This window comes from Dendropsophus ebraccatus, chromosome 2 (assembly GCF_027789765.1).
Source record: "Dendropsophus ebraccatus isolate aDenEbr1 chromosome 2, aDenEbr1.pat, whole genome shotgun sequence".
Classification (NCBI taxonomy): Eukaryota; Metazoa; Chordata; class Amphibia; order Anura; family Hylidae; genus Dendropsophus; species Dendropsophus ebraccatus.
This window is the reverse complement of record NC_091455.1, coordinates 40,078,107-40,104,573: the sequence shown is the minus strand read 5'-3', so window position 1 is coordinate 40,104,573 and position 26,467 is coordinate 40,078,107. Positions and strand designations below refer to the sequence as shown.

At 44.2% G+C, this 26,467-nt stretch overlaps 1 protein-coding gene across 6 annotated transcripts in view; it reads right to left on the bottom strand.

The window, feature by feature from the left end:
• Positions 1-5,673: 5,673 nt before the first annotated feature.
• CNGB3 (cyclic nucleotide gated channel subunit beta 3) overlaps positions 5,674-26,467 on the bottom strand; it is a 105,450-nt gene continuing 84,656 nt past the window's right edge. For 2 of the 6 annotated variants that reach the window (XM_069957400.1, XM_069957401.1), the window contains exons 18-19: positions 14,560-14,737; positions 5,674-6,108 (exon numbers count right to left, since the gene is read on the bottom strand). In XM_069957400.1, coding sequence (XP_069813501.1) covers positions 5,821-6,108; positions 14,560-14,737 — 466 coding nt within the window. In that variant the 3' untranslated portion in view covers positions 5,674-5,820. Of the gene's footprint in view, positions 6,109-11,635; positions 11,809-12,684; positions 12,939-14,559; positions 14,738-26,467 lie in introns of those variants that run through there. The other 4 variants (XM_069957402.1, XM_069957404.1, XM_069957405.1 and 1 more) reach the window with 4 other exon arrangements.

Genomic DNA, 26,467 nt, shown 5'->3' with positions numbered 1-26,467 from the left:
ATGCCCCCCTTTATTATGCCCCATAGATGGCCCCCTGCATTATCCCCCATAGATGCCCCCCCTCCTGTATATCCCCCATAGATGATACATAGATGTATCATCCCCCTTTGCAAAGCAGATTAAAAAAAAACAAAAAAACAACACAACTCACCTAACTCCCCCGTCGGCTGTCTTCTCCGCTTCTCCCCAGGGGACTTCCTGGGGGGTGTCCCGGGGATTCCAAAGCAGTACTGGTACCGGAGTCGGCGTCCGCCCGGGCTGGTACTTCCGGGTCACGGAGCGTCTGTGCCGGAAGTACAGGCCGGGGGCGGACTCTGAACTCTCTGGTACCTGTGCTGCCGGGGATAGGACTGGATGACAAGGGGGACCCCTCGCGCGTCCCGTCCTATTTCCGGCAGCACAGGTACCAGAGAGCTCAGAGTCCGCCCCCCGGCCTGTACTTCCGGCACAGACGCTCCGTGACCCGGGCGGACGCTGAGTCCGGTACCAGTGCTGCCCCCAGGTACCAGGACACCCCCGGAGCTGACATAGCCTGTAGCACCCGGCGGCCGAGCAGGCCTCCCAGGTGCTGCAGCTGTTTGGGGTCCGGGGGTGTCCTGGTACCTGGGGGCAGCACTGGTAACTGACTCAGCATCCGCGCCACGGGCCCCCTGATGCGGCGGGGCCCTGTAGCAGCCGCTACGGCTGCTACGGCGGTAGTTCCGCCCCTGTATACAGTCAGTCAGTACAGTGCTATCTCTTGGCCACATCCTGCTCTGAGTGGGGTGTGTCATATACTGGGGACCTGACACTGGCATGTGTAATATACTGGGGAGCTGATATGGGGTTAGTAATATACTGGGGGCCTTATACTGGGGGTGTATTATACTGGGGACTTGATACTGGGGTGTGTAATATACTGGGGACCTGATACTGGGATGTGTAATATACTGGGGACCTTATATTGGGGTGAGTAATATACTGGTGGCCTGATACTGGGGTGTATAATATACTGGTGGCCTGATACTAGGGTGTGTAATATACTGGTGGCCTGATACTGGGGTGTATAATATACTGGTGGTCTAATACTGGGGTGTGTAATATACTGGGGACCTGATACCACGGTATGTAATATGCTGAGGACCTGACACTGGGGTGTGTAATGCTCCTTTTGTGTTGTTCTGACAGTACAATTTGTCTCTCTAAAATACCCACTATTTCAGCGAAATAGCAGATATTTTAGTGTATCTTTCCATTCCACACTTTTTTTTTACAGGCAAAGGAGACTGGTTTAATTTGCTGCCAGGTTAAAAAAAACAACAACAACAAAATACTAATCTGTTTCATTAAAGGGGTACTCCGGGGAATGTTCTTTTTCCTTTCAAATCAACTGGTGTCAGAAAGTTATATGGATATTGAACTTAATAAATAATACATCGGATCTGTACAAAACTGAACACAAAGAGATTCAAACGGATACAATGGGGAAAATAAATTTATGTTTTCTTCATACAGTAAGACAAATGTTTAACTAAGAATTAACCCCTAGACAACCCTGGGCGTACCTATTCGTCCTGGGTCGCCTAGGGGACTTAAGAGCGGTCTGAGAGAGGTCTGAACCACCGCGGTCTTGGGTGCCGCTTGTAGCTATAAGCTGCATCTGAATACTACTTGCAGCCGTTCATTGGTGGTATAGTGGGGGGTCTCCCCCCGTGATGTTGTGGAGGAGCGATCCCCGTGTCCAGCACTGGCCGGGGTCTGTACCGTAATGCAATCGAGTGCCAATCTCATTGATCTATGCATTATAACTATACTGCATAGATCTCAATGAGACATCAGTGTACTTATACTAGAAGTCCCCCAGGGGCAATAACCCTAACCCCAGGGGGTATAACCCAAACCCCAGAGGGGCTTCTAGTATAAGTGTAAAAAAAAAACAACTGGTGTCAGAAAGTTATATGGATATTGAACTTAATAAATAATACATTGCATCTGTACAGAATTGAACACAAAGAAATTCAAACTGATATAATGGGGAAAATAAATGTATGTTTTCCTCATTCAATAAGTCAAATGTTTAACTAAGAATTATTAAAGGGGTTCTCCAGGATTAAATAAAGCACAGCAGCTTTCTTGCAAAAACAGTGCCACCCCTGTCCTTAGATTGTGTGTGTTATTACAATTCAGCTCCATTAACTTCAATAGAAGCAGGAAGAAAGCAATCAAGTTTTTCTAAGCCTGGACAACTCCTTTAAGAATAGAAATCCCTCTAAATAGGTGTGGCCATCAGTATTTGGTGTGCACTACTTTCAGTAGGAGAGCAGTATTCTAGAAGTTTTCGGGAGGCATTTATTAAGTCCGGCGTTTTTTACGCCGGACTTAAAAATGCCCCCGCAGCTCCGGCGGTACGGGGATTTATGTAGAGGCGGAGTGCCTGTACATAAATCCTGTGCGCGCCGGTGCGCACCGCCGAAAACCTACGCCAGCTGAGGACTGGAGTAGGTTTTCGGCGTACATTTGGGCGGAACGGATGATAAATCGCGCGGACTCCGCGCCCTCCATTCCGCCCACTTCCCGCCTACTTTCCGCCCCCTTTCCGCCCCCTGGCGTACTCGGCGGAAAGTGCCGATTTGCGATTATTTTATTCGCAAATCGGCCATTTGCGTATAAAATAATACGCAAATCGGCACTTTCCGCCAAAAATCATCCGTCCGCCGGATGATACATGTGGCCCTTCCTCCTTTGCTGACTCCAGGAAGGTGCCGCCGTCACATCTTTTACTCCTTGACTTGTTCTGCATGCTGAACGTTCATTATAATGTATCCTATGGTATATATTGAAAAATAATGACACAGTTTCGAATCCATGAACAAAGCGCAACGAAGATCAATGACATATAAGCTTTTATCTGCTTCTGCGAGGAGAAATGACCCTGTATAAGCAAATGCATTGCTGTGGGACAGGAATCTAATTGTATTTTATACAGAGACACTTCAGTCGCTGAACTTATCTAATAGGTCTCAGGGACGGTTATTGATACGTAGAAAGTCTAAGTCTTTAGTCTATTAAATTCCCATCAGTCTTGCTTTATTATTTCACAATGTTATAATGTGCCTATTTATAATAGTCATAGGATAATGCAGGTTAATGCGGCCTTCTCTCGGTAATTAAGATGAATGACACATAGGGCTGATGTATATACCCGGTGTAATGATGAACTGGCCTGGACATGACCTGCGGTGGGACATCTATATATAGTGGTGACACATATAGTGGTGATAACTAGCTGACTAGTGGGGGTCTGACCGCTCACAAGATTACAGGTCTCGTAATCGGATGGAGTGACAGTGCACATGACCAGCCTCAGCTTCCTTCACTCTATATGGGACATATGAACATAACCAAGAATGGTGCTCAGCTATGTTGGGATTGAATGGAGCAGTGGCTGAACATGTGCACTGTCAATACATTTGAGAGACCTTTAACCTTTGTTCTTGTCAATTGGTTTATTATGATAGGATCAGGGAAGGTGGAAAAGGAGGATATGGGGGATGAAGAGGGGTAAAATTGTACAAATATTGAGATGTGAATGGGGGGGGGGCATACTCTGGGATTGCTGGAAGGTGCCCAAGACTGTAAAATTGGGGCTGAGAGACTGCCAATCCCTGTCCATGTATAGAAGTAATGAATATTAATTATGGTAAAAAGAATTTTATGGCGAAATGAAGATTAAGTAGTAAAAGTAGGTTAGGTGGAGATATAGTAATAGATAATGGATAGCAGGGTGCTGGTTGGGGCATTGTGGTCAGTGGCCTCTTAGGGTGAATGGGTTGAGTAATTGTGGCTAAGCAGGTCAATTGAAATAAAATGAAAATAGAGGTGGGCGCCCCACAGAATGAGTGGTATAATCTGGTTGGTGGTGGGGACTGTTGCCAGGGGTCCTCAGTTGCCGCAGAAGGGTGCAAGAATCGGGGCATCTGACTCTCAGCCCTTGTGGCACATGAGGCTATGGGAGTTGGAATGCCCGGTAGTTTGAAGACTCGGCAGGTGGAGTGGATAAGGTCCCTAATATAGGGACATTCGCTGTACCAAGTTGGACCTCAGTGGATGGGTGGAAGGGGCACCCACAAAAATAAGAGTGTGACCATGACCGCTTAATTTGTTGGATGAATGTGGTTAGGGATTGTAAGGTGTGGGGGGCCGCTGGGTGCACTGCTCCAGCTAGTACAATAGATGAATGGCCTGAGCCATTCCTCTTGAGGAGTGTTAGTAGGTAATATCACAGATTGTTGAGAACAAATTCGTTTTGTAGTGGTAGGTTTTGGATGCATAGAGAAGCAAAAAATAATCATGGACAAGGGAGAAGCAGTATCTTTTGCAAGGGGTTAAATTTTAGCTGGTTCAGTGTAAGAAGCATTAGATGACCTAGAAGCATTTTTGGGGATACCCCCTCTTGAAATTTGCTATAGATGTAATCTTCCTGGATATATCCCTCTGTTTGGAATAATTCAAAAGTACTGTTCTTGATCCTATATGATTTTAAACATGAATCTTCTTTTCTATTTAAAAAATTATAAATAAAGATTGAAGTAAAAAAAAAAAAAAAACCTTTGTTCTTGTAATAAGGCGGGGTCCCAGTAGTCACACCCCACTGATTAGCTGCTTATCCCCTATCATTTAGATACATGGCAAGTTATCAAGTATCTCGAACCCTTTAGGACCAGGGACATAACTGTACGTCTATTTTTGTGGTGCTTTTTCCACTAATACAATTACGTTCTCAGATAAAACGGGTGTAGGAGCAGTCAGTGATAGCCGGGCACCATCAAAAACTGATGGGACCCGAGCTGTGGTCGGATCCTGGCAGTTAACCCAATAGATGCTGCTGTCAGTGCGAAGCAACCACAGAGTTTATAGCTATGACAACCAGTGGCCTCCCTGAGGCCTCCTGTGTCATAGCTATGGGAGCTAATCAGGCTCAGCCCTAAGGCAAAAAATAAAATAAAGATGTAAAAAAAAGAAAAAAAAAAATTAAAATACAGACGTAATCCCTGTATCCTCTAATGCAAATAATAAATGTAGAGAGAGAAAAAGTACTGTACACATATTTGGTATAGCTGCAGACAAGAACACGGCACAGATTTCCCCGTAGAAGTCTATGGGATCCATCTTTTTCACGGATTGCACGGATCTGACATCTGTGTACATCTGTGCTATCCCTGGTGCAAAGCGGATGCTATCACGGATGGTTTTTCACAGATCACAGAGGTAGATAGTAGACTTCATCCGTGGACCTTGAAAATCACTGAGAATAAGGCCCAAGTCCTTCTCCGGCCACTTCCTCTTCCTCCAATCTCCATACACTTCTATAGGCAGCATATAACCCAATCCCTTAGTGAACTAATCTATTTTAAGATTAAAGGGTTATAAAGTGTTAGAAAAACATGGCCACTTTCTTTCAGAGACAAGACCACTCTTGTCTCCAGTTCAGGTGTGGTCTGCAATTAAGCTCCATTCACTTTAATTGAACTGAGACAAACTGGAGACAAGAGTTGTGCTTTGTCTAGAAGAGGCCATGTTTTTCTAATGCTGGATAACCCCTTTAATTTCAGTCAACACCACTCTTGTCCTTAGTTTGCATGTATATTTCCTGAGTTTAAGCACATACAGTTTTTTGAGTCTTAATCCCTTTAATTCCCATTCAGTGACAAGTATTCATTTGTAATGAAACATTAAAAATGTGAAGACCCCCTTTAACGATATTCTCAGTCAGATACAAAAGAAAGCGATAGTGATGACTGATACTCGCACTGTCTGGTCAGTCCTCCATCTTTGCAGACATTATTCTTTCTTTTCCGGTTCTCTCACTTCCACGGTAAGAACTTCTCCCTCTCCGGCCTTAGCTGATGGAGACATTGTTATAATGTAGGATTTGTTTTTAGCATCTGCCGGTATATTTGCTTTGGATGAGATGACTGTTTCTGTCTTCCCTTCATCTTTCTGTCCCTGTACTGTTTGCTCGCCGGGTTCCTGCGCTTTCGGATTCTCACTTTTCTCCGGTTCTCCTTGATTTAAGGGCATTTCATTCTTGTTTGTAGCCACATCACCAACGTGATCGTCTGATTTTCCCTTTAAAAAGTAGGAAAAAAATACATTGTTTGCATTGAAATAAGCAATAAATATTAAAGTAGTGTCATGTTAAAAGCTATGTGTGTTCTGCGGCTGCCGCCCATCATCCAGAATGGTTACATATTTACTTGTATGTTACCGTCTTATATTGAGAACATCAGGGCAGAGGGCAAGTTGTCCTAGTAATGGTGGAGTAATAACCTAATGGAATACCTGCCTCCTTTTCCTGTCAGATTCTATCACAAATAAATCCGAGCTATTATGCTGAAATATGTCATGAAAATAAGAGATGCAACCATTCATGTCTAAGACATTGCAACACAAAGAGATGTGGAAACAGCTCACTCAGTAAGAGGCAAGAATGTGGAAGAAGAATTTTCAACAATAACATCGGATTTATCCAAAATATGATATGATTGGTTCAGACTTTTTATTTTGTTGAAAAAAAATATTAGATAAAAAACATACAGGTGATAGAGGATATATGACAGGAGGCAAGTGCTTAAAGGGGTCATGTAACAAAATTGTCCACTATCCAATTGCTTGGGCCCAACTGCATCTTGAGAACGAGGACCCAAATTGCCTGTTAGATTGGGCAGTGTCCCAGAGTGGATGTTCAGCTGCTGTTTAGCGTGTGTGTAGGTCAGTACCATTAAGTGTGTATGCTCTGGGATGAAGGACACATTCTGCACTCCCACCACTAGATGTCTCACTATATTTTATGTACTCTATGGCACAGCTGAAGGAAGGTTTATTAGAGGTTAACTGCCTATGTGAATACATGTATTTTTTCTGTGTTATGCCATTAACTGTAAGCTAAGAACCAATCACTGTCAATGAGAATCTCACAGCAGACCCTTCTCTATACCTTCCCCCTACCAGAGGTTAGATGGGATGTCTCCTGATGTGTTTCCCCTAATCAGATAGCTCCCTGGGGCATATATTTTGTGTGCTAGAGCAGCTAGGCAGTAGTCTAGTAGTTCCAGTCTAGTCAGAGTAAGGAATGAAGGACTTTCCAGGGCCTGGCCTGGAGGCTAGGCCCCATAGGTGGGGCTCTAAGTTGATATTTTCTTTAAAAAGGGTTCCAGTACTAGCCATGCTTGGCTATTAACACCTGCGGTGAGGCTACTAGTGACAGGGGAGTAAACCTCATCCACGCTAAGGGGCTGTCGTCTTCTTCCTTTTTAAGCCTTGATAACTGAGACAGGAGGTGATTCAGCAGTTAGATGATTGCAAGTCAAGCCGAGAACTCTGCTGTAACATGCTAGGCTTTCTTAGGGGTCCCCCCGATGGCTAGCTTTAGGATGGGGCCTGTTTTCCTGGATTCTGTGTCACTCTGTGCCCATGGCCAGCAACAAGCGCATAATCATAGCCAGGGATGCAGGTACTGTTCAAGTTTATCACCACTAAGCCAAAGTGGTTAAAGCCCCTCCAGCTGAGAGCCATAAGGGTCTGGATAGTTCTCTCTCCCTGCAATAAGCCCAGTGTCAGTCAGGTATCAACCCCCAAGTAACCTTAAATTCCAACTTCCTTAAAGTGTCTGTGCTCAAGCTTAAAGAAAAGTACTACTCTCAAGTTTTTCAAGTATGCATCGTATTACAGGGGATCTCAGTCAGAGATCCTTAAACCTACTGTATTCTTACACCATGATTGTTATTTACTGTGTACCGTGCCTTTAAGAAATTTTTTACAGTAAAAGTTCCAACTCAAGTCTATTCTAGACTCTAGTTCCTCTGCACCTACACTACTTACTGGGCCTGTCTCTGGGACCCAGGGAGGTCACCTACCACTCAGGCCCTGTGGCAAGAGCTGAAGAGGTACACCAACACCTGCCCTAGCTAACACCATCTGGCTGCCCTGGGTTATCGCAAATGAATGTTTCTGAATTTGTTCTGTATGGCGCTGCCGAATAAAGTGTTTGGCTGTTTCTGCAGCTCCCATAAAGAATTAATGGAGCACCATCATGCATGCATGATCCACCTGTTAATTATAATGGGAGACTCGGGTGCCTGTTCAACCTTTCTGCAATCAAACTTTGTAGGATGGAAAAACCCCAAAACGTCATTCACCATATAAGTATGTTGACAGTCAGGAGGATGTTTTTTTCACGATGAGCTGGGACTATACATAGCACTTGTCAGCCATTTACTGATTAGTGATCATGGCATCTAAGCAGTTAGAGGGAGAGAGCTCTGTCTGTCACATGATCTGCCCCTCTTACATTCACAATCATACATTTAAGTCTTCAAAAATATAAAAAAACAAATGTAGAAAATTCATACTTTTCATACTTTTTTCTGATTATCATGTAAAAAAAAATCATAATTGCTGTTTTTTTGGTCAGTTTTGGGTTTATACTGCCCTATCTAAACTAGTGAAAAAGAAGCTGAATAGAATGATATATCACTCACATTGTTCTGTGCAGTTGATTCGAAAACATCCTCCTAAATATCAAGAACAATAACTAATCCTTTCCATTATGTGCGTGTGCTCAGTAGTCCTGGATATTCATAAGCATCAGTACACTCCGCCCACCAGCCACTCATTGGCAGTTGTTATAAAATGTGATCAGCAGCCGGAGGGCAGGGAGAGTGGTGCAACATATCAGGAGAACGGCTAACCAGAATAATATAAGTAGTACATTGTTCTGTTCAGTATTTCTTCCACCAGTGTATGCTGCCCTCATTCAATGTAGCATAAATCTAGTGACAGATTCCTTGTAAGTGGGTATGAAACTATAAAGAGTATATTATAAAAAGATTGGAAACAACAACACTATAACTGGTATTAAACTGTCACTTGTCCTTATCCTCCTGGGTGTATTTTACTTTTCCGAAGCATCCACAACAAACATTACACCGTATGTATAGCAGTGAAGCAGTGAAGTGCTGAGTACAGGGATACTTTTGTTTGCCACTTCATTTCATCTTATGTACTGTATTTCTTATGGACACGATGACAAATTTGTTTTGTATTAATATTCCGGCAGAAGTTCTTTGCAGTGTCTGTCTTATGGCGAAGGCCCTGAGAAAGTTATAGATGACTTGTCAGCTTGTGTCTGGGAGGCAGCGGCACGTGTCCGGCCTCCAGCTGGTGATACCATCTCTAGGAAACTGCCAGAGTTAGCATTAAAATGTGAGAGCAGCCACCGCTCCCGAGGAGCCTGGTAGTCAAGGAAATGACAAAGCAGCTTCTTCTCCAGAAATGCTCTTTTTTTTTCTGAATGTTCCCGACTTCCTCATATTAAATCAGAGTTACGGCTTCAGCATACTGAGTACCTCTCATTCACCGGCTGAATTTCCGAAAATATACTAAGTCATTGGACATGATGAAGGGATCCTAAGAACCATTGGTGTAGATATAGGGAGTCACATTGACCAGGCCCTGAGGCCAAGGGGTAGTATTAACCTCTTCATTGCCATTGACCACAAGAAAGTGAGCATTAACCCATTTGTTGCAGTTATACTGTTTTTAACCACTTCTCATACTCTTCAATAGTAATATCACTATTAGGCTATGTTCACATGGTGTAAGAGAGCGGCCGTTCCGTGACCCGGCCAGGTCATGGAGCGGCCAGACTCTGAAAAGATCATCCTGACCGGTACTGCAGTACCAGCCAGATGATCTTTCACCCCGCAGAGTATCAGCGCTCGCTCTAATCAGAACTCACCACAGCACACTATAGAGCTTGCGGAGGCACATCCCCCCCATCCCGGCCACATCCCCCCCATCAGCCCATCTCCGGATCTGAGCGGGACCGGAGCCGGCAGCCTCACTGCAGCCGCGCCGCCGAGCAGGTACCGTATGCTCTCGGGCGGCGGCGGGCTGATGGGGGGATGTGGCCAGGATGGGGGGATGCACCGGGGATGCAACGGCGGGGCTGCGGGCACCAGGGAGTTAAAGCACATATTCACAGCGGGATGTTAATCCCGCTGCGAATATGTGCTATCACAGGGGTGAACTGATACCGGATCCGCGGTTCTCGCTTCGAATCCACAGAAGTGAGATCCGCTGTGGATCCAGTAGATGTGAAGGCACCCTAAAAGGGTTTTTCTGGGTACAATGGACTGATAAGCTTTAAACAGGATAGCTAATCAGTCACTCATCAGTAAGGTGCTGACACCAATGTGATCAGCCTGTACTACACAGTGAGTGGAGCTTGTCTCCATCCACTGTGTGGTGGTGGCAACCTGTAACTAGAGATCAGCTCCAGTTCACTTGAATAGAAGAAGAGCTGCAGTTACAGGTCGTTGTGTTGTGTTGACACCTTAAAGGGGTTATCCAGCACTACAAAAACATGGCCACTTTTCCCCCCACTGTTGTCTCCAGTTCAGGTGCGGTTTGCAATTAAGCTCCATTTACTTCAATGGAACTGAACTTCAAAACCCCACCCAAACTAGAGACAACAGTAGGGGGAAAGTGGCCATGTTTTTGTAGCGCTAGATAACCCCTTTAAATGATCTTGCACGGTAAACGGCATAAATGGAAAAGACGCCAAAGGGCAAAATTGCAGATTTTTTATCACATCCCATCCCAGAAAAAAATATAAAAAGTGGTCAAAAAGTCATATATATGCAAGTTTGGTACCAATAAAAGCGACAGTTCACGTCACAAAAATAAGCCCTCACACAGCCTCCTAGACCCAAATTTTTAACACTTTTTTTTTTTTAAGTAGTAGAATAAAATAAAAGTTATATACATGGTTATAATGGTAGTGACTTATAGATAGATATAGATAACATGTCAGTTTTACCACAGGGGGGACAGCATAAAAATAACACCACCCTGAAATTATACTTTTTTTTTCAATTTCACCTCACATATGTATTTATTTTTTCCCCACAGCATTTTGTATGGAAAATCGAACAGTATCGTTAAAAAGTACAATTGGTGTCACAAAAAAACACCTCATATGGGTTTGTAGGGGAAAAAATGAAAGTAGTATGGCTAATCTGACCTGTTGATAGCCTCTTAGAGTGCCCGGGAGGCTGAGGAGGAAGGTTTGTGTGTTACCTTCCTCCTCGCTGTTAGTCGGAGTAATCGTCACTTCAATGTTAGGAGCTCTGCTGTGTCATCCGTCCCTCCATTCATTATCATTAGAAGGAGCGTTCCGGATGACGGCAGTCCTCCTAGCAGTGCACTCCGACTAAAATTGCGGGACCGGCAGCGAGGAGGAAGGTAAGACCTCCCTCCTCATCGTCTTGGGCGCTATAAGGGGCTGTCAGCAGGTTAGATTCATCGATTTTAAACACGAGGAGGAAAATTGTGACAAAATTGTGACATGAAGGGGTTAAGGAATGTAACCCAACCCAGGATACTCGGGGTGGGCTCCCTTAATTTCTGCCATATTTACTAAAGGCTCTGTCGAACCCTAATAAAAAACCTGTATTTCAGTCATCTCAATTGCTAATATTTTGGCATTTCATAAAATATAATGTATGTTATATCTTGTTTCTATTGTCTTTTCCTCTATAGGTTTTCTTTTACACATAATTAATCAATGCCACCTGATTTTCGTTACCTTTTAGCACTTGCTACTGCCATGTTTTATATATTGTCCTATATTCATGTCCGCTGTTCTAATCATAAGATCTTAGAGCCCTCTGGATAAGAAGTGAGGACCGACGTGCTTCGCCATCATTTACGACTTCATCAGGGATCTCATATTGCATATATAAATAGATTTTGTAAATGTAAACTCTGAAGATAAAATTTTTCATTGTTATCACATGGGAATTAGTTCTAATTTCTCAAACCCCCACCGATCTTAAAGGGGTTGTTCACCAATTTTTTTTTCTTTTAAATCAACTAATGCCAGAAATTTATAAATTACTTCTATTAGAAAATCTCAACTCTTCCAGTATCCAGTATCAGCTGCTATATGTCCTGCAGGAAATAATGTATTCTCTCCAGTCTGGAGAGCAGGAGAGGTTTTCTATGGGGACTGTTCTGGGCAGTTCCTGACATGGGCAAAGGTGGCAGAGGAGAGCACTGTGTCAGACTGGAGAGAATACAACACTTCCTGCAGGACATACAGCAGCTTATAAGTACTGGAAGACTTGAGATTTTTTTAATAGAAGTAAATTACAAATCTCTGGCACTTTTCAGCACCAGTAGATTCTGAAAAAAAAAGGTGAACAACCCCTTACAAAATATAGTGCTGCAGTGCCTTTATTCTTAAAGGGGTTGTTCACCTATATTCTTAAAGGGGTTGTTCCGCTTTTTTCCTACCCGGTGGTACTCTCCGCCACATGGCAGTGCACGGTATTGCAGCTATCCCTTTGAATGGAACTTTGCCATGGCAATAGTATTAGCGAAGGTGTCTGACATAAGGCTGGTGGGGTTTAGGAGTTTAGCATCATTGATTCTTACTCAGTATATGTACAATAAGCCATTCTTGTATAAATCAGTAGAATTTAGTTTCCAAACAATATATAATATGTACTTTCTAACCAAAAACAAAGTTGGATTTATTTTAGCTCAAAAGGAAAAGCCAAAAATCATGAATCATTGTGTCAAAGTGACTTGAATTAGCAATGCTATCAAAATGTGGATGATACAGTCTCTCTTCATAATCTCATTTTTGTGCAGGCTTCCATAGCACAGCGTCTCCCCGACTCTTGTTGCTACCATATTATAATTCTTCTGCTTATAATCAGTCTTTTCTCCTGCTGTATTCTGTGAATGGCTATCCATCATCTTTGCTGCGTGATGCATCTATCGACCTTTCTGTAGAAATGTATCACTAACAGCAGAATTATAATTTCCTCTCCATAAAGTCTGTGTTTCTACGACCTTGTGCGCAAGTTTGCTGACCTTGGAAGCTTACACTAAATGGGAAAGTTAGGTTGTGAATTAAGTAGTGATAGCTTACTATAGTGGAATAAATAGCATTGTGGTGTGGGATACGGTGTCCATTAGCCAACTCCTTCTTTGTAAATGTGTACATGGAATGATATATATATATACAGTTAGGATATTATGGATCTATGTATATATATATATATATATATATATATATATATATATATATATATATCCCCCCCCCCAATGTACAGTTTTTCAAATCTAGTTTTCTGCACATTATTATTGGGGTAGCCACATTGTCGGAGCTTCAGTTCTTCTCCGACAGCTTAACAGCTTACAGAGTTTCCTGGAGCTATCTCATTGACTTCTGGGAGAGTGTTCTAAGCATGCTCTGTGACTTGTGAAGAAATCACTGTATAGAAACGGGAGCTGTTACCATTGGCTACTGTGAATGGTGGATCCTCTCCTTAGAAATAGCTCCCTCCAACTTGGAAACAGTGTCCCTTTCCTTAGAAATAGGGGCTCCTTGCTTTGAAATAGTGGTTCCTTTTTTATAAACAGTGCTTCCTTTATAGAAATAATGGCCCCTCCTTGGAAATAATACCCCCTTCTTATAAATACTACCTCCCTCTTTAGAAATGGTAACCCCCTCATTAGAAATGGTGCCCTGTTCCTTAGGAATAGTGACCTTCTCCTCAAAAATAGTGCCCCTTTCCTTAGAAATAGTGACCTCCTTCTTAGAAATAGTGACTCCCTCCTTAGAAATAGTGCCCCTTTCCTTAGAAATAGTGCTCCTTTCCATAGAAATAGTGACCCCTTCCTTAGAAATAGTGACCCCTTCCTTATAAATACTACCCCCCTCCTTAGACATTGTAACCCCCTCCTTAGAAATAGTGCTCCTTTCCTTAGGAATATTGACCCCCCCTCTTTTAAATAGTGCTTTTGTCTTATAAACAGTACTCCCTGTATAAATGTACTACCTCCAGCTTTAGAAATAGTGTCCCTCTCCTTGCTGACCACTTTAACAAAAAATACCACTACACAAAGGGACAAATATTATTGCATCCTGACCTTCTCCATCCTACCTTCCTGGCATTATGACATACATGTACACATCAAATGTTGGAGGCAAAATTGTACATAATTGGGGAGATTTATAAAGCCATCTAATAGAAAGACTTAAAGGGGCTTTAGCCAACTCCCCAGTGCTGAAAGTTTTTATTCCTCTCCCCCTTCCAAGACTTGGAGGGATGGCAGTGGGGGTTAAAGTTCTGATTATCACATGTAGGTAAAACCTTAAGGTGTCCAATAGCCGAACCCCGCTGCAACACGAGAGACACTGTATATAGCTATGGGACAATGTATTGTGGGCGTGCTTTCCACCCACACGATGATCAGGACTTAGACCCGCCCCTTCATGGCCCGCAGAACAGAATGGGTCCTATACTATACACAATTGTATGATGATATATGATTTTGCAGGATTATGTGCATTGGGACCTTATTCATAATATAGATTTAGTGTTCTGTGACCGATGCAGATAATATATACACATCTGACTAAATATACAAATATATATATATATATATATATATAAATATATATATAGTGGTGATCTTGTATTACCATCTTCCAGTTCTCACCAGTCTAGCCCTTTGCATCCTCACCCTCTGTAATAGGCGCATTCCCGGTTTTTGAGCAGCAGCCGACATTAGCGCTTTGAAAAGACGCGGGGTGTCTTCTTTTGATGGTATCAGGTGGGTGAAGCCTTTCTTAATAACCGTGGGTCCTGCTGGCTTCCCTTTATCTTTTAACAATTTCCTGCAAAGTTAAATGACAACATTAATTTATTTAATAATTATTAGAAAAAAAAAATTGCCAGTGCTTGTCTGTTCATGTGAAAAAAACAAAGCGTGGTACATTCGCTTTAAAGTGTCACTGTCGTTTAAATTTTTGCAGAAATAATAGTACAGGCAATTTTAAGAAACTTTGTAATTGGGTTTATTATAAAAATGCATTTTTATAATGAAAAAGCAGTTTGAAGCTCTCCCTCTGTCTTCATTGTTCTCTTATGGAGAGGGGAGGGGTTGAGGGAGCTGAGGCACCAAAATAGGACAACAAACAACAACATCTACATCACCGGGCTACCTCCTCTGACAGTCAGCACTGACCTCTTTGACCTATGAATACTTCTTTTTACACAGCTCCCACTGTGCAATCCTCTGTTCTCTGCTCTCTGCTGGTGACTAATCTCCCTCCTCCCCCCTCTCCTCTCCATAGGTTACACAGGACAAGACTGATGTAAAAGAGTCGAGTTTTCCTGATAATGAGCAGTGAATGAGAGAGAGGAGGGGGGGACCTGGGGAAAGTCATTTGGAATGCAAATAATGGCATATTTGCCTAATAATAAACCCAATTACAAAGTTTCTTAAAATCGCCTGTACCATTGATTTCTGCAACAAAAAAAACGACAGTGACACTTTAAGTCACCTAAGAAAAGTGTGTTGTTAAAAACAATGAAGGTTTTTTGAGTGATCTCATCTATTAGGAAAACCACCTTTTCAATGCCATATTAGGATACGTTCACACAACATAAATTTTCTATTAATCACATCCATTGTTGCCGATTTGCAACAACTGCCATGATTAATAGAAAATTTACATTGTGCTGCAGTCTATGGAATCCTGACCAGAGTGTATACACATAGTATACACTCTGGCCGTGACCCCTAGCGGCCGCCACGAAAACTGACATGTCAGTTTTGTGCTGCCGCATTTCATTGAATAGGGGCCGCACAACCCTGACAGCTCACACAATGGAGAGTACGGCTTCGGCCGCACTCTCGATTGTGTTCAATGGTGAATTGGGATGCGGGCACACACTGATGCGCCCGCATCCCAATTCAATAGAAATGAAGTTTATCCCAGCCAGTACTGCAGTACCGGCTAGTATAAACTTCACTGACACTGGCCGGGTCCCAGAATGGCTGGTGTCTCACGTAATGTGAATGGGGCCTTATAATATGTGAAAATCATAAAGATGGCTCCATCATCAAGATCTTTAAAAAAGTCTATAGAAAGACTATAGAAGAATCCGCACTCCCATAGTACATAGTTAATAGTGCCCCACTCATTTTTTTTTTTTTTTTAAATAAATTTTTATTCAATTTTCAGAATTTTGATTTACATACAGACTTACAAACACCCCATCTCTCGAAACAATTGGAGAGAGGGAAAGAACCAACAGTGAAATGTAACATATTCAAGATACAGGCAGTAATACATGGTGAGGAGACAGAGGTATCCGACATGTCACAGGATAACGCAAAGCAACTTAATTTAATTCACATCCGTGTCTGGATGTGATAATCCTCCAAATCTTGACCACATCACCCTTAGTTCGACAGACTCCTCCCCCCCCCTTGCTTCCCCTGTCCCATCACCCACCCTGTTTCTGAGGCACAAGGACATCTGAGGAGACCCATTGTGACCAGGTCTTCCCTGAAGTGGCTGCTAAATACGCAGGCACCCCAGAGTTCCTGCCAGATCATGCCGACAATACCACTCAGTAAGTCTGAAGGGGTACATTATGTCATGTATCTCCTGAGCTGTGTGATGGGATTCCAGAAAGGAGCGCCAGCGATCAAAAAACCCCTTAATCCCTGAATGCTTTTGCCTTTCTGCATAGACTCTATCTATGCCGAAGAGTCGTTTTAGCTGGGATATTACCATAGGGACATCTGGAGTCTTACCTGAAAGCCACTCCTGGAACAAACACCTCAATGCTACGTGTATGACTATATGTACTATGTCAGGTATCTTTACCACAGTGTCGTCCTCCGGGGGACGTAACTGATGGAAGAGAAAGGCCTGGGGGGAGTGTGATATCTCTATCTCCCAGTGTGAGTGAACATAGGCAGCTATAGCCCTCCAGTATGTTTGGGTGTGCGTACAGCTCCACACCCCGTGCCACAGGTTAGTGAGGGGTTGGTCACATTTTGGACAGGCTGTGATTCTATCAGGAAATTGCGGAGAGGGGAGTATGTTAAAACCGTAGAGTGCATTATGTGCCAATTTGAAATAAGTTTCTCTCCATCTTTCGTTTATTATACATTTTCTGACCTTTTGCCACCCTTGCAAGATTTGTTCCTGGATTTGTTGGTCAGACGTCCATCTAACCCAGGATGGGAACAGGGCTGCCTTGTCAATTTTTAGGAAAGAATCTCTAAGGGCATTATACAATACTGAGATGGAAGTCTTTCCAGGAGCGGCTCCCATGATGCCATCCAGAGTATGGTTTTGGGCCTCTTCCCCCAAGTTCCGCAATCTGGTAGAGCAGAAGGCATATACCTGCTGAACATAGAGGAAGTGAGACCGGGGAATATCAAATTTGGACAAGATTTCTGATGGGGTAAACCATTGCCTATCCACAGGGTTAATCAAATGGCCCGCCTGGGTGACTCCCCTGGCCATCCATTGCACCGCCCATCCTGGAGAGCTTCCCCAAGGAGGTTCTGGATGTCCAAAGAGAGGCATCCTTTTGGACAAGAGAAAAGGAAGTTTAAATATCTTTCGTATCTCCCTCCATGCCATCACTGTATCTCTCAGAATGGTAAAGCTCTTAAGTTGCGCCGGCATTCGGGAGTGGGAGGTGTGGAGAAGTGCTACCGGGTTCCACGGCTGAAGGAGCGCTGACTCTAGAGGGAAATTAGAATGGTATGAGGACCCATGTAACCAGTCAATAACGTGACGGAGAAGACAAACTATATTATATCCCCTAACATTTGGGAAGTTGAGTCCCCCATCCAATTTGCCCAGGGCTAGTTTCTGGAAGGCTATTCTTGGGCGCTTACCCGCCCATATGAATTTAGTGAAAGACTGGCGAAGTTTATTTATGTCAGTGTGTTTTATAAGCAGGGGTAGAGTTTGAAGTGGGTACAACAACCGTGCAAAACTGACCATCTTCACCAGGTGGCAGCGCCCCATAAAGGTGATCGGTAGCTGTGCCCACTTACGCAGTTCCGCATAAATTTTATTCAATAATGGGGGGTAATTTAAGGAGTACAAAGAATTAAGAATCCGGTGTTTTCCCCACCTTGATCCCTAGATAAGTGATATGTGTCTTTGCTACTTGCATAGGGGGTGGCCTATTTACATGTACCCAAGGGGGGGGAGAAGGACCTAGAGGGAGGAGCTCGCTCTTAGTAAAATTTATTTTATATCCTGAAAGTTTACCGTAATCAGTCAGGAAAGAAAATAGTGCGGGCAGGCTAACATGGGGGTTATTAAGAAAAATTAGGAGGTCATCCGCAAAGAGGGTCGTTTTAACTGCTCTGTCCCCCACCTGTATGCCCTCAAACAAGTTCGATGTTTCTAGATATTTGGCTAGAGGCTCTATGGTCAAGTCGAACAATAAAGGGGATAGTGGGCATCCCTGTCGGGTGCCTCTTCCTAATGGAATTGGGGCTGATAAGAGCCCTGGAGTATGGACCCTCGCCACCGAAGCAGTGTACAGGCCCCCCAAAAATGTCTGAAAGCGCCCTCCAATGGAGAATTTGTCTAACACCGCCCACAGCCAATCCCAGCGAACATTGTCAAACGCTTTCTCCGCGTCTAGAGATAATAAAGCAGGGTTGTCGGTTGGCTGAGGGCGGTGTCGGATCCTGTCCAAGACTACCAGCACTTTTCTAATATTAGTGACTGCCGATCTATTTCTAATAAAACCCACCTGCGCCTCCCCCACCAAGTCAGGCATGTAATTGGCTAGTCTATCCGCCAATATTTTGGTCAATAATTTAATGTCATAGTTTATTAGCGAGATTGGGCGGTATGATCCCGGGTCTGTGGGGTCTTTACCCGGTTTAGGGAGAACTTTTATGTACGCCATTTTTGCTCCTGCCGGGATATTTCCTGTGGTGAACATGGAATTAAAGTGTGTAGTGAGGCTAGGCACTATCTGGTCTGTTAATGTTTTAAAAAATTCCCCTGTAAACCCGTCAGGTCCGGGAGCCTTGCCATTTGAGGAGGCCTTTATAGCCCCACGTACTTCCTCCTCAGTGATTTCTGCGTTTAGCACTTCCTGTTGCTCCACAGAGAGGGAGGGAAGTGATAAATCCGCTAGGAAAGTGGACAAGCTACCCGTCTCTGAAGGGGGAGTAGAGTAGAGTGACGTGTAATAATCCCCCAGAATTTTATTGATTTGGGTCGGGGCAGCGTGCAGGGTCCCCTGTTGGTCTCTCAGCGCTAGTACATGAGCCGGGGGGTGTCTTCCTTTCGCAAGTCTAGCCAATAGTTTGCCCGCCTTATTACCGTGGCGGAAAAATTCCACCTCGCCCTGGGTACGATATATCCTATCCCTCCTGTCCAGCCATAACTCGTAATCAGCCTTTGCTGTCTGCCAGGCCTCCCTGTTGGAGTCAGACGAGTCCCCCAGGTAGGCCGTGTAAGCGCCTCTAAGGCGATCACTCGCCTTTTTATATTGGGTGGCGGTTTTTTTTTTTCATTGATGTGACATGAGCTATCAATTTACCTCTAAGGACGACCTTACTGGTTTCCCAGAATAGTTGAGGAGTGGATTTGTGTTCCGCGTTATAGTAGTCGAACTCAGTCCACCACCCCCTCAGAAGCTCAACAAACGTTTCATCCTCCGTCATATAGGAGGGAAACCGCCAGATAAACTCATTACCCGTCGGGCAGGATGGGAAGAGGGTCAATACAACCGGTGAATGGTCCGTGATGACCAGGTCTCCATGTTTCACCGATTCTATCCTACGGCTGAGAATTGGGTTAGTCAACATGTAGTCTATTCTAGACCATGACTGGTGGGGGTGTGAGAAGTGGGTGAAATCCCTATCAGCTGGATGTGTGAGGCGCCATGCGTCCTCTAGCCCTGTCTGTTCCAGGAAGCCCGGCAGCACTTTATCTCTAGACCGGAATGACGTAGGGTTAGGGTTCGTTGAGGGCCCCTTCCTATCCTCCCTTGGATCGAGGACAGTGTTAAAATCCCCTCCCACTACTTTCCATTGTGTGGCATCTGAATTTAGTCTATCTGCCAGTCCTGCAAAAAAAGTTATATTGTCCCCATTGGGGGCGTATATGTTAAAGATGCTATATTGGTCCCCCTGGTGGTCTATGATCAGGTGCGAGACCCTTCCCTCGGCATCATGTGTATGCGATACTAGTTTAAATTGGAAGGACCTATGAATCAGCGTGATCACTCCCGCCTTACCATTCACTGATGGGGACCCATAGACGCCGCCCACCCAGAATCGTTGCATTCTATTCATGTCCTCCGCCTCTAGGTGGGTTTCCTGCATCATTACTATGTCGGGACGGTGTTTCTTCAGAAAGCGGAGCAGTTGCACCCGTTTATTGGGTGACCTTAGCCCCTTTACATTCCATGTTACGAGCCTAACCATGATAAGTCTAGACAAAGATAGAATGCAAGGATAAAGTGTAGTAAGAGGACCGCCTCAGATAGAGTGCCGTCAGTAATAAGCACCCCATGACCCCCGACCTGTGTAGGCTCATGCTTACGTTTCCCCCTCCCCCCTCCCCCCGATTGCACTGAAAGAGAGACAAGAACATAGAACCATGTGACCCCTCTACCATATACCATCTGCCTCCTGCGTGAATCTCTGTGTACATAAAAACAACAACAAAACATAACCAAACAAAAGTGATTTTTCATCTCATGAGAGGGTCTGATAGCATGAGACTGCCTCTCCATCCTCGAGTGTGAGACTTCTCTTTTTTCAGTCATGCAACGGGCTCCCGTGGGGGCGCCACTGCATAAGTATACAAAAAGTCACGCCCCGAGGACCAAGACATCAGCAGGCCCATATCTATGTCAGGAAGGAAAGTGGTAAAAGAGAAAAGATAACCATAACCATTTAAGCAGGTGTGTGCGAAATACTTGCTACTGTCCCTCATGCAGCAGGATTACAGCCTCGCTGTCGACCATCTCAGTCGGGAGAGGGAGATCTGGAGTAACTTCTGGCGCGTCTGGTACGTCGCATGCGCCTGCGCTGCTCCTTGGGTGAAGACTGTTCCGGCCGGCATACTGTACTCTGGGCGGGGCGGCCCTGTGACCGCTGGCTGGACGGCTGTGATCCACTGAAGGGTTCATTTCTCCTGAAAGCTTCTTCCGCCAACTTAGGTGACTTGTAGGTGGACATTGAGCCATCATTATGAAAAATGCGCAAAGTGGCCGGATATTGCAGCTGAAACTTCTTTTTCGCCTTGAATAAAGCTGTACAAACGTTGCTGAAAGCTCTGCGCCGTTTTGTGACTTCTGCAGAGTAGTCCTCAAAGATCATGAGGCGCATGCCCTGTACTTCCAGGGGTTGGGACCTCTTCCTGTAGGCTCGCAGGATGGCCGTTTTATCGTTGAAGTCTAACAGCCGGAATATAACTGGACGAGGCCTCGCTGTCATCACGTCCCGCGTATTTTCGCGGATGCTGGGGGGCATGCCAATTCTGTGTACCCTTTCAATCCTACACGCATGGGGCAGGCCGAGGGTTTTTGGTATGTCCCGCTCACAGAATGATTGCAGGTCAGCTGTACCAATTTTCTCTGGTATCCCTATGATGCGTAGATTGTTTCTTCTGGAACGATTTTCCAGGTCATCTATTTTGTCCTCCATAACCTCGGTGACGTCGTATAGCTGGCGTACACGAGAGCGGAGGAAGTCGTTTTCATCTTCCAGAGCAGAAACACGCTGTTCCACCACCTCAATTCTGGTAGCGTGGTCAGTAACTTCCTTGCGTATCTGGGACAGAGAGGTTTTAAAAGCATCCTCTATTATCCTCTGCATATTCGGGAGTATGTGCTGTGTAACTGCTGCTGCCAATAGCTTATAGTCAATGGCGGGTGATAGTCCTCCCTGTGAGCAGGCATTAGCATTGCTGGCAGCACTGCCTGTTTCCCCAGTATATCCCAGCAGCTGGGCCTGGGCATAGCTCTGTGGCATAGTTCCCTGTATTGGGGTCTGGGATAAAGATGCAGGACTGTCTGGGGGAGCTTGATTCTGGCAGAGACCCCCTGATATTGTCTTTGCAGGCTGGGGCTCTCCCATAGGGAGCGCATGGCCGCCGGCCCCGGGTACTGTGTCCCCCTCCTTTGTGCCGGTTTGCTGCGAGTCCCGGCCGGCTTCCCTTCCCCACACTCCACCTGTACTATTGGGGGGCTGTGCCGGTCCCGCCGAGCTGCTAGTGTGGTGCCGCTGCCCCGGTTCTGGGTCTCGCCAGCCTTCACTTGCCTGCTGGGGACCTCCTGTGGCAGTGTTCTCCTCCTCCTGCGGCGCCATCTTGGATTCCTCTGCCGCCATGCGGCCCGGCGTCTGGGGCTGTTTCTGTGTGCTGCGGAGCAGGTAACGCTCCATCTGCTGGTCCCCCTGCTGCTCGCCCGCTGTCCCGTCTCCTCGGGCTGGTCTGTCGCCGCCTGCGGCCGTTTTGTAAGGGTCAGTGCCGCCTCACCCCGGGAGCTCCTCCGGCGTGCGTCTTTACATGACCGCGCCGGAACCGGAAGTGTGCCCCACTCATTTTAACAGGTGCCAGGTTAGACCACACTTCCCCAGTGGTACCATCTGACCTCCAAGCAATCCATAGGGTTATTATTTGGAGGAGGTTACAAAACCCCTTTAATTCCTTTAACAATGGATACATTTTACATACACAGACTGAACACATTAGGTCCTATTTTTAAAACTTTTACCGTGTGTTCTTATATTTTCTCTACTATGATTCCTAAAGCCACTGAATTGGCATCCAACGTGCAGAGAGATTGAAGGTGAGATTACAAGTATTGATCGGAGCTTACTAGAAGAGATGCTTTGTGAAAGATTCAATCCATTCCCCTTTGTTCCAGAGTGAGCAATTTGTGTGAGATCATTGCACTTGTCCCCTTCTAAATATAACACCTATAACTTCCTATGATAACAATACTGGTAATTGGCATTCTGTAAACTGGGCGAACATTACATAGAACTAATACACAATGACAGAGGGCTGAGCCATACGAGTATTGTATGCTACTGTGCTCCTCACTGCATGCCATCCATCGATACAAATAGAAGGGGTATAGGGTCGGGTCTCATTCCTAGGGTGAGAAGGTCAGAAGATGGGGATATTATTAAAGATGAATGAAGAGACTTTCCTATTATTAGACCCCTTTAATAGTGGATTTTAAGGTGAGCGACTCCATTTTCTGAGCTTAGATATACTTCAGTGCAGTCAGATCAATAAGAAAATCAGCTCTTTTTTGGATTTATTGGATAGAATAGGGAGTCAGTAAGGACTAGAAGTGAGAATTATCGATTCAGATGGATCAAAAGGAGATAAGACAGGAAAAGGAAACAGAGTTTCAGAGTTCAGCTGAACTTTTTACTTTACTGTTTAATTCTAAACAACATGTGACATATATATATATATATATATATATATATATACTGTATATATCATACAGAAAATTATGCTGCGTACACCTTCCCAATATTTTATAATCCCCCAAAAAAGCTGGAGAAAAAAATTAAATTATGTTTGTTTATAATTTTGTTTATAAATTTCCTACCATTTCATGTCTACAGTTTCTATGTTTCCATAGAAACAGACTACAAATAAGTCTTGTGTAGTCTGATCCTGAAGTGATATTTCTTTTCATCTGTTCTGCACTTTTTGCTGCAACCAAGAAGTTTGGGACAGATGGAAGGAAGTATGAGTGCAGGATCAGACTACACAGGGTTTGTTTGTAGTCTGTTACCATGCAGACACATAGATGGTAACAGTACCTTGGTGTTTGGATTATATTTTTGCTAATTTTTTGCAATCATTAATTTGTTCATAGTTAGTGACTTTTGTGTCCGGCATCATGAAATCTTATATTTCTGACTAGTCTTTTAGGTCTTTTGGAAAAATTTCATTCATTACATGTGACTTTTCAGCTTCTGCCAAATCTACACAAGTGATGAACAGTCTTATTTGTAAGTGTTCGGTGTGACTTTGTGTGGATTTGTGCAAATTTATCATACATACACTGCAAATGATAAATCCCCACCAAGGATCTAGTGAGTATACACTGCGGGATATGTTGGGATACCGATCGTCACGTTTTCCAATGCATGCGGCAAACATTGGGCTGTTTTAAGATATGACCCTAATCTAAAGGAAGACTTTATTGTATACACCCAGAGGCATTATGAGGATGTTTACACCTAGTTTGCATTTATGTCCATTCCATTTTTACGGATTACTTATCAGGAAATCCAGATAAATTTCCGGACCCATAGGGTTCTAATGGACACTGGTAACTTTAAAGGCTTTTTCTGAAGGGTCTCTATGATGGCAAATAGCTCTGGAAAATATATGTCCTATATTTGTCCGGAATTCCAGCACAGATCCATACAACTCTATGGGGGCATCCAGAATTCAGGACAGCTCCTGATGCAAATCCGGAATTTCTCCAGAATTCCAGATGCATTACCTGGCAGCCCAGGCCAGGGCCAGCAGCAGCACCCGGGGGAAGTTCTGCCGTATACTTGTAGACATTCCTAATCAGGAGCACATACAATTAAATGTTGTGCTGTGATTGTGCGGGCTGGAAGCCATTGGCTCCCAAGCCTGTCACTCACACTTGTGGCTGGAGACAGCTTTATACCTCCAGCCACAAGAGGCCGCTGCCTCCTCCCCTGTGCTTCAGTGCACGCGTGATGCCACTCATGCACACGCAACGCCAGGCAAGCGAAGGCGCACCGCAGCAGCCTGCAGCAGGTAAGTATGATTTTATTTCCTCCTCTGTTCTTACGGCCTGATGGTTTCCTGAAGCTTCCTAAAAGGCTTCCTGGTCAGTGTTCCAAGAACATAAAAATGACCACAGAACTGTGAATGGGCCTAAATATAACTTTACAACATGTGTATCTGATAATACAGTGGCAGATATAATATAATAGTATCATTCTGTAAGCAAAAGGAGAGGGGCTCAGGAAAATGATTTTAACAGTTTTAAATCGGAATAGGATATTTACTGCATTACAAATGACTTCTCTCATAGAGACAATGTCGGGACATGCTGTGCCATGGACTTTAGCTTCGTTTTTCCTAATTTTCCAATGATTCATAATTAACAGGTTGAAGACCCCCATAGATCACTATTGAGAATTTCCTGCATTTGGTTAATCATGTACTGGTGAGTCAGACTCATTGAATGGCTGAATAACTAATAATCTGACGTGCTCTCATGAAATTATTTCATGGCCTGATGTGAAATTATACAGTAACGCAAAACAGGATTAAGGTTTTACCCTGCTCAATATGGCATTCCGGTACTTCCTGTGCTCAGCTCAATAACTAGAAATGCCATCCACTGGTGTGACATTATATGAGAACGTACCTTTGGAGCTTGTAAAGGGCATTTTCATAACCGACCTCACTGAAATTTGTGAGACTTAAAATCAACAATACCGACGTATTAGTTGAGATGGGAATACCCTTTTAAAGGGGATTAACAGGCAAAATAGACTGATGAGCTTTCCACAAGAGACACCAGGCCTACTAGCTGGGGCTCAAAGCAGCTGGCTCCATTCAGTATGTAGTGGCCGGACCTGGTTACTGCAGTTCAGTTCCTGTTCTCTTTAACAAGAGCTAAGCTGCTGTTACGCATTTCCGTCGCGACAAAGCGAGCTGCTTCCACCCTGTTCACTGTGTAGTATGGATGCTGAATAGCAGATTATGAGGATATTTCACAAAACCCCTTTAAATCAGCCTATCTTGTCTTTGTGTATCTATATCATACTATTTCCTTCCTTCCTATTTAAAAACTATTGCTCTAGGTCATATACACTGCTCTTAGTGGTGTCATTAAGTTACAGATCTATGGCTTATTTTTGATGATGTTTGGGACTGATGCTTTTTGCTTGTTACTCCCCCATACCTTACACTGCAGCTATGCTGGTTCCTCGATTACTGTATAAAAGAATAATGGTGCAAGATTTCTAAAAAGTCTCAGCATTTAAAGGGGTATTGCACTCAAACATAAATTTTCATATGTTGCTACTCATGGTGAGACTAACAATTCCTTCCATACTTATTATCTATTCCGTCTCCTTGCCCCAGTTCTTAGCTGCTGCTTTCTGCTGAAGAGACAAAAATCTGTGTGTGAGCTTTTCTCTCTATCTCCCCCTCCCTTCTGAGACGGCTGATGTAAATAAGTCCCTGGCAGGTTTATCTGCAACTTTGTACCTTCTTTTTAATGCTGGGAGGGTTGTTCTAAAGGTCAAGTTGCTGATGAACTGTGATTATACAGCTGTCTCAGAAGGGAGGGGGGAGGAGAGGAGAGGAAGACAGAGAGAAATGTTCACACAGTTTTTTTGTGTCTTCAGCGCAAAGCAGCAGCTCAGAACTGGGGGAAGGAGGCTCATCATGTCCAGCAGCATATGAAAAGTTATAGACCTAGAGAAAGAGGACTGGCTGCACCTCACACCCATGGTTTACATTAATGCCTCTCGGTTATATTTAAAAACCAAGAGCAGAATGTTGGTATATAATTAGATCAAACCA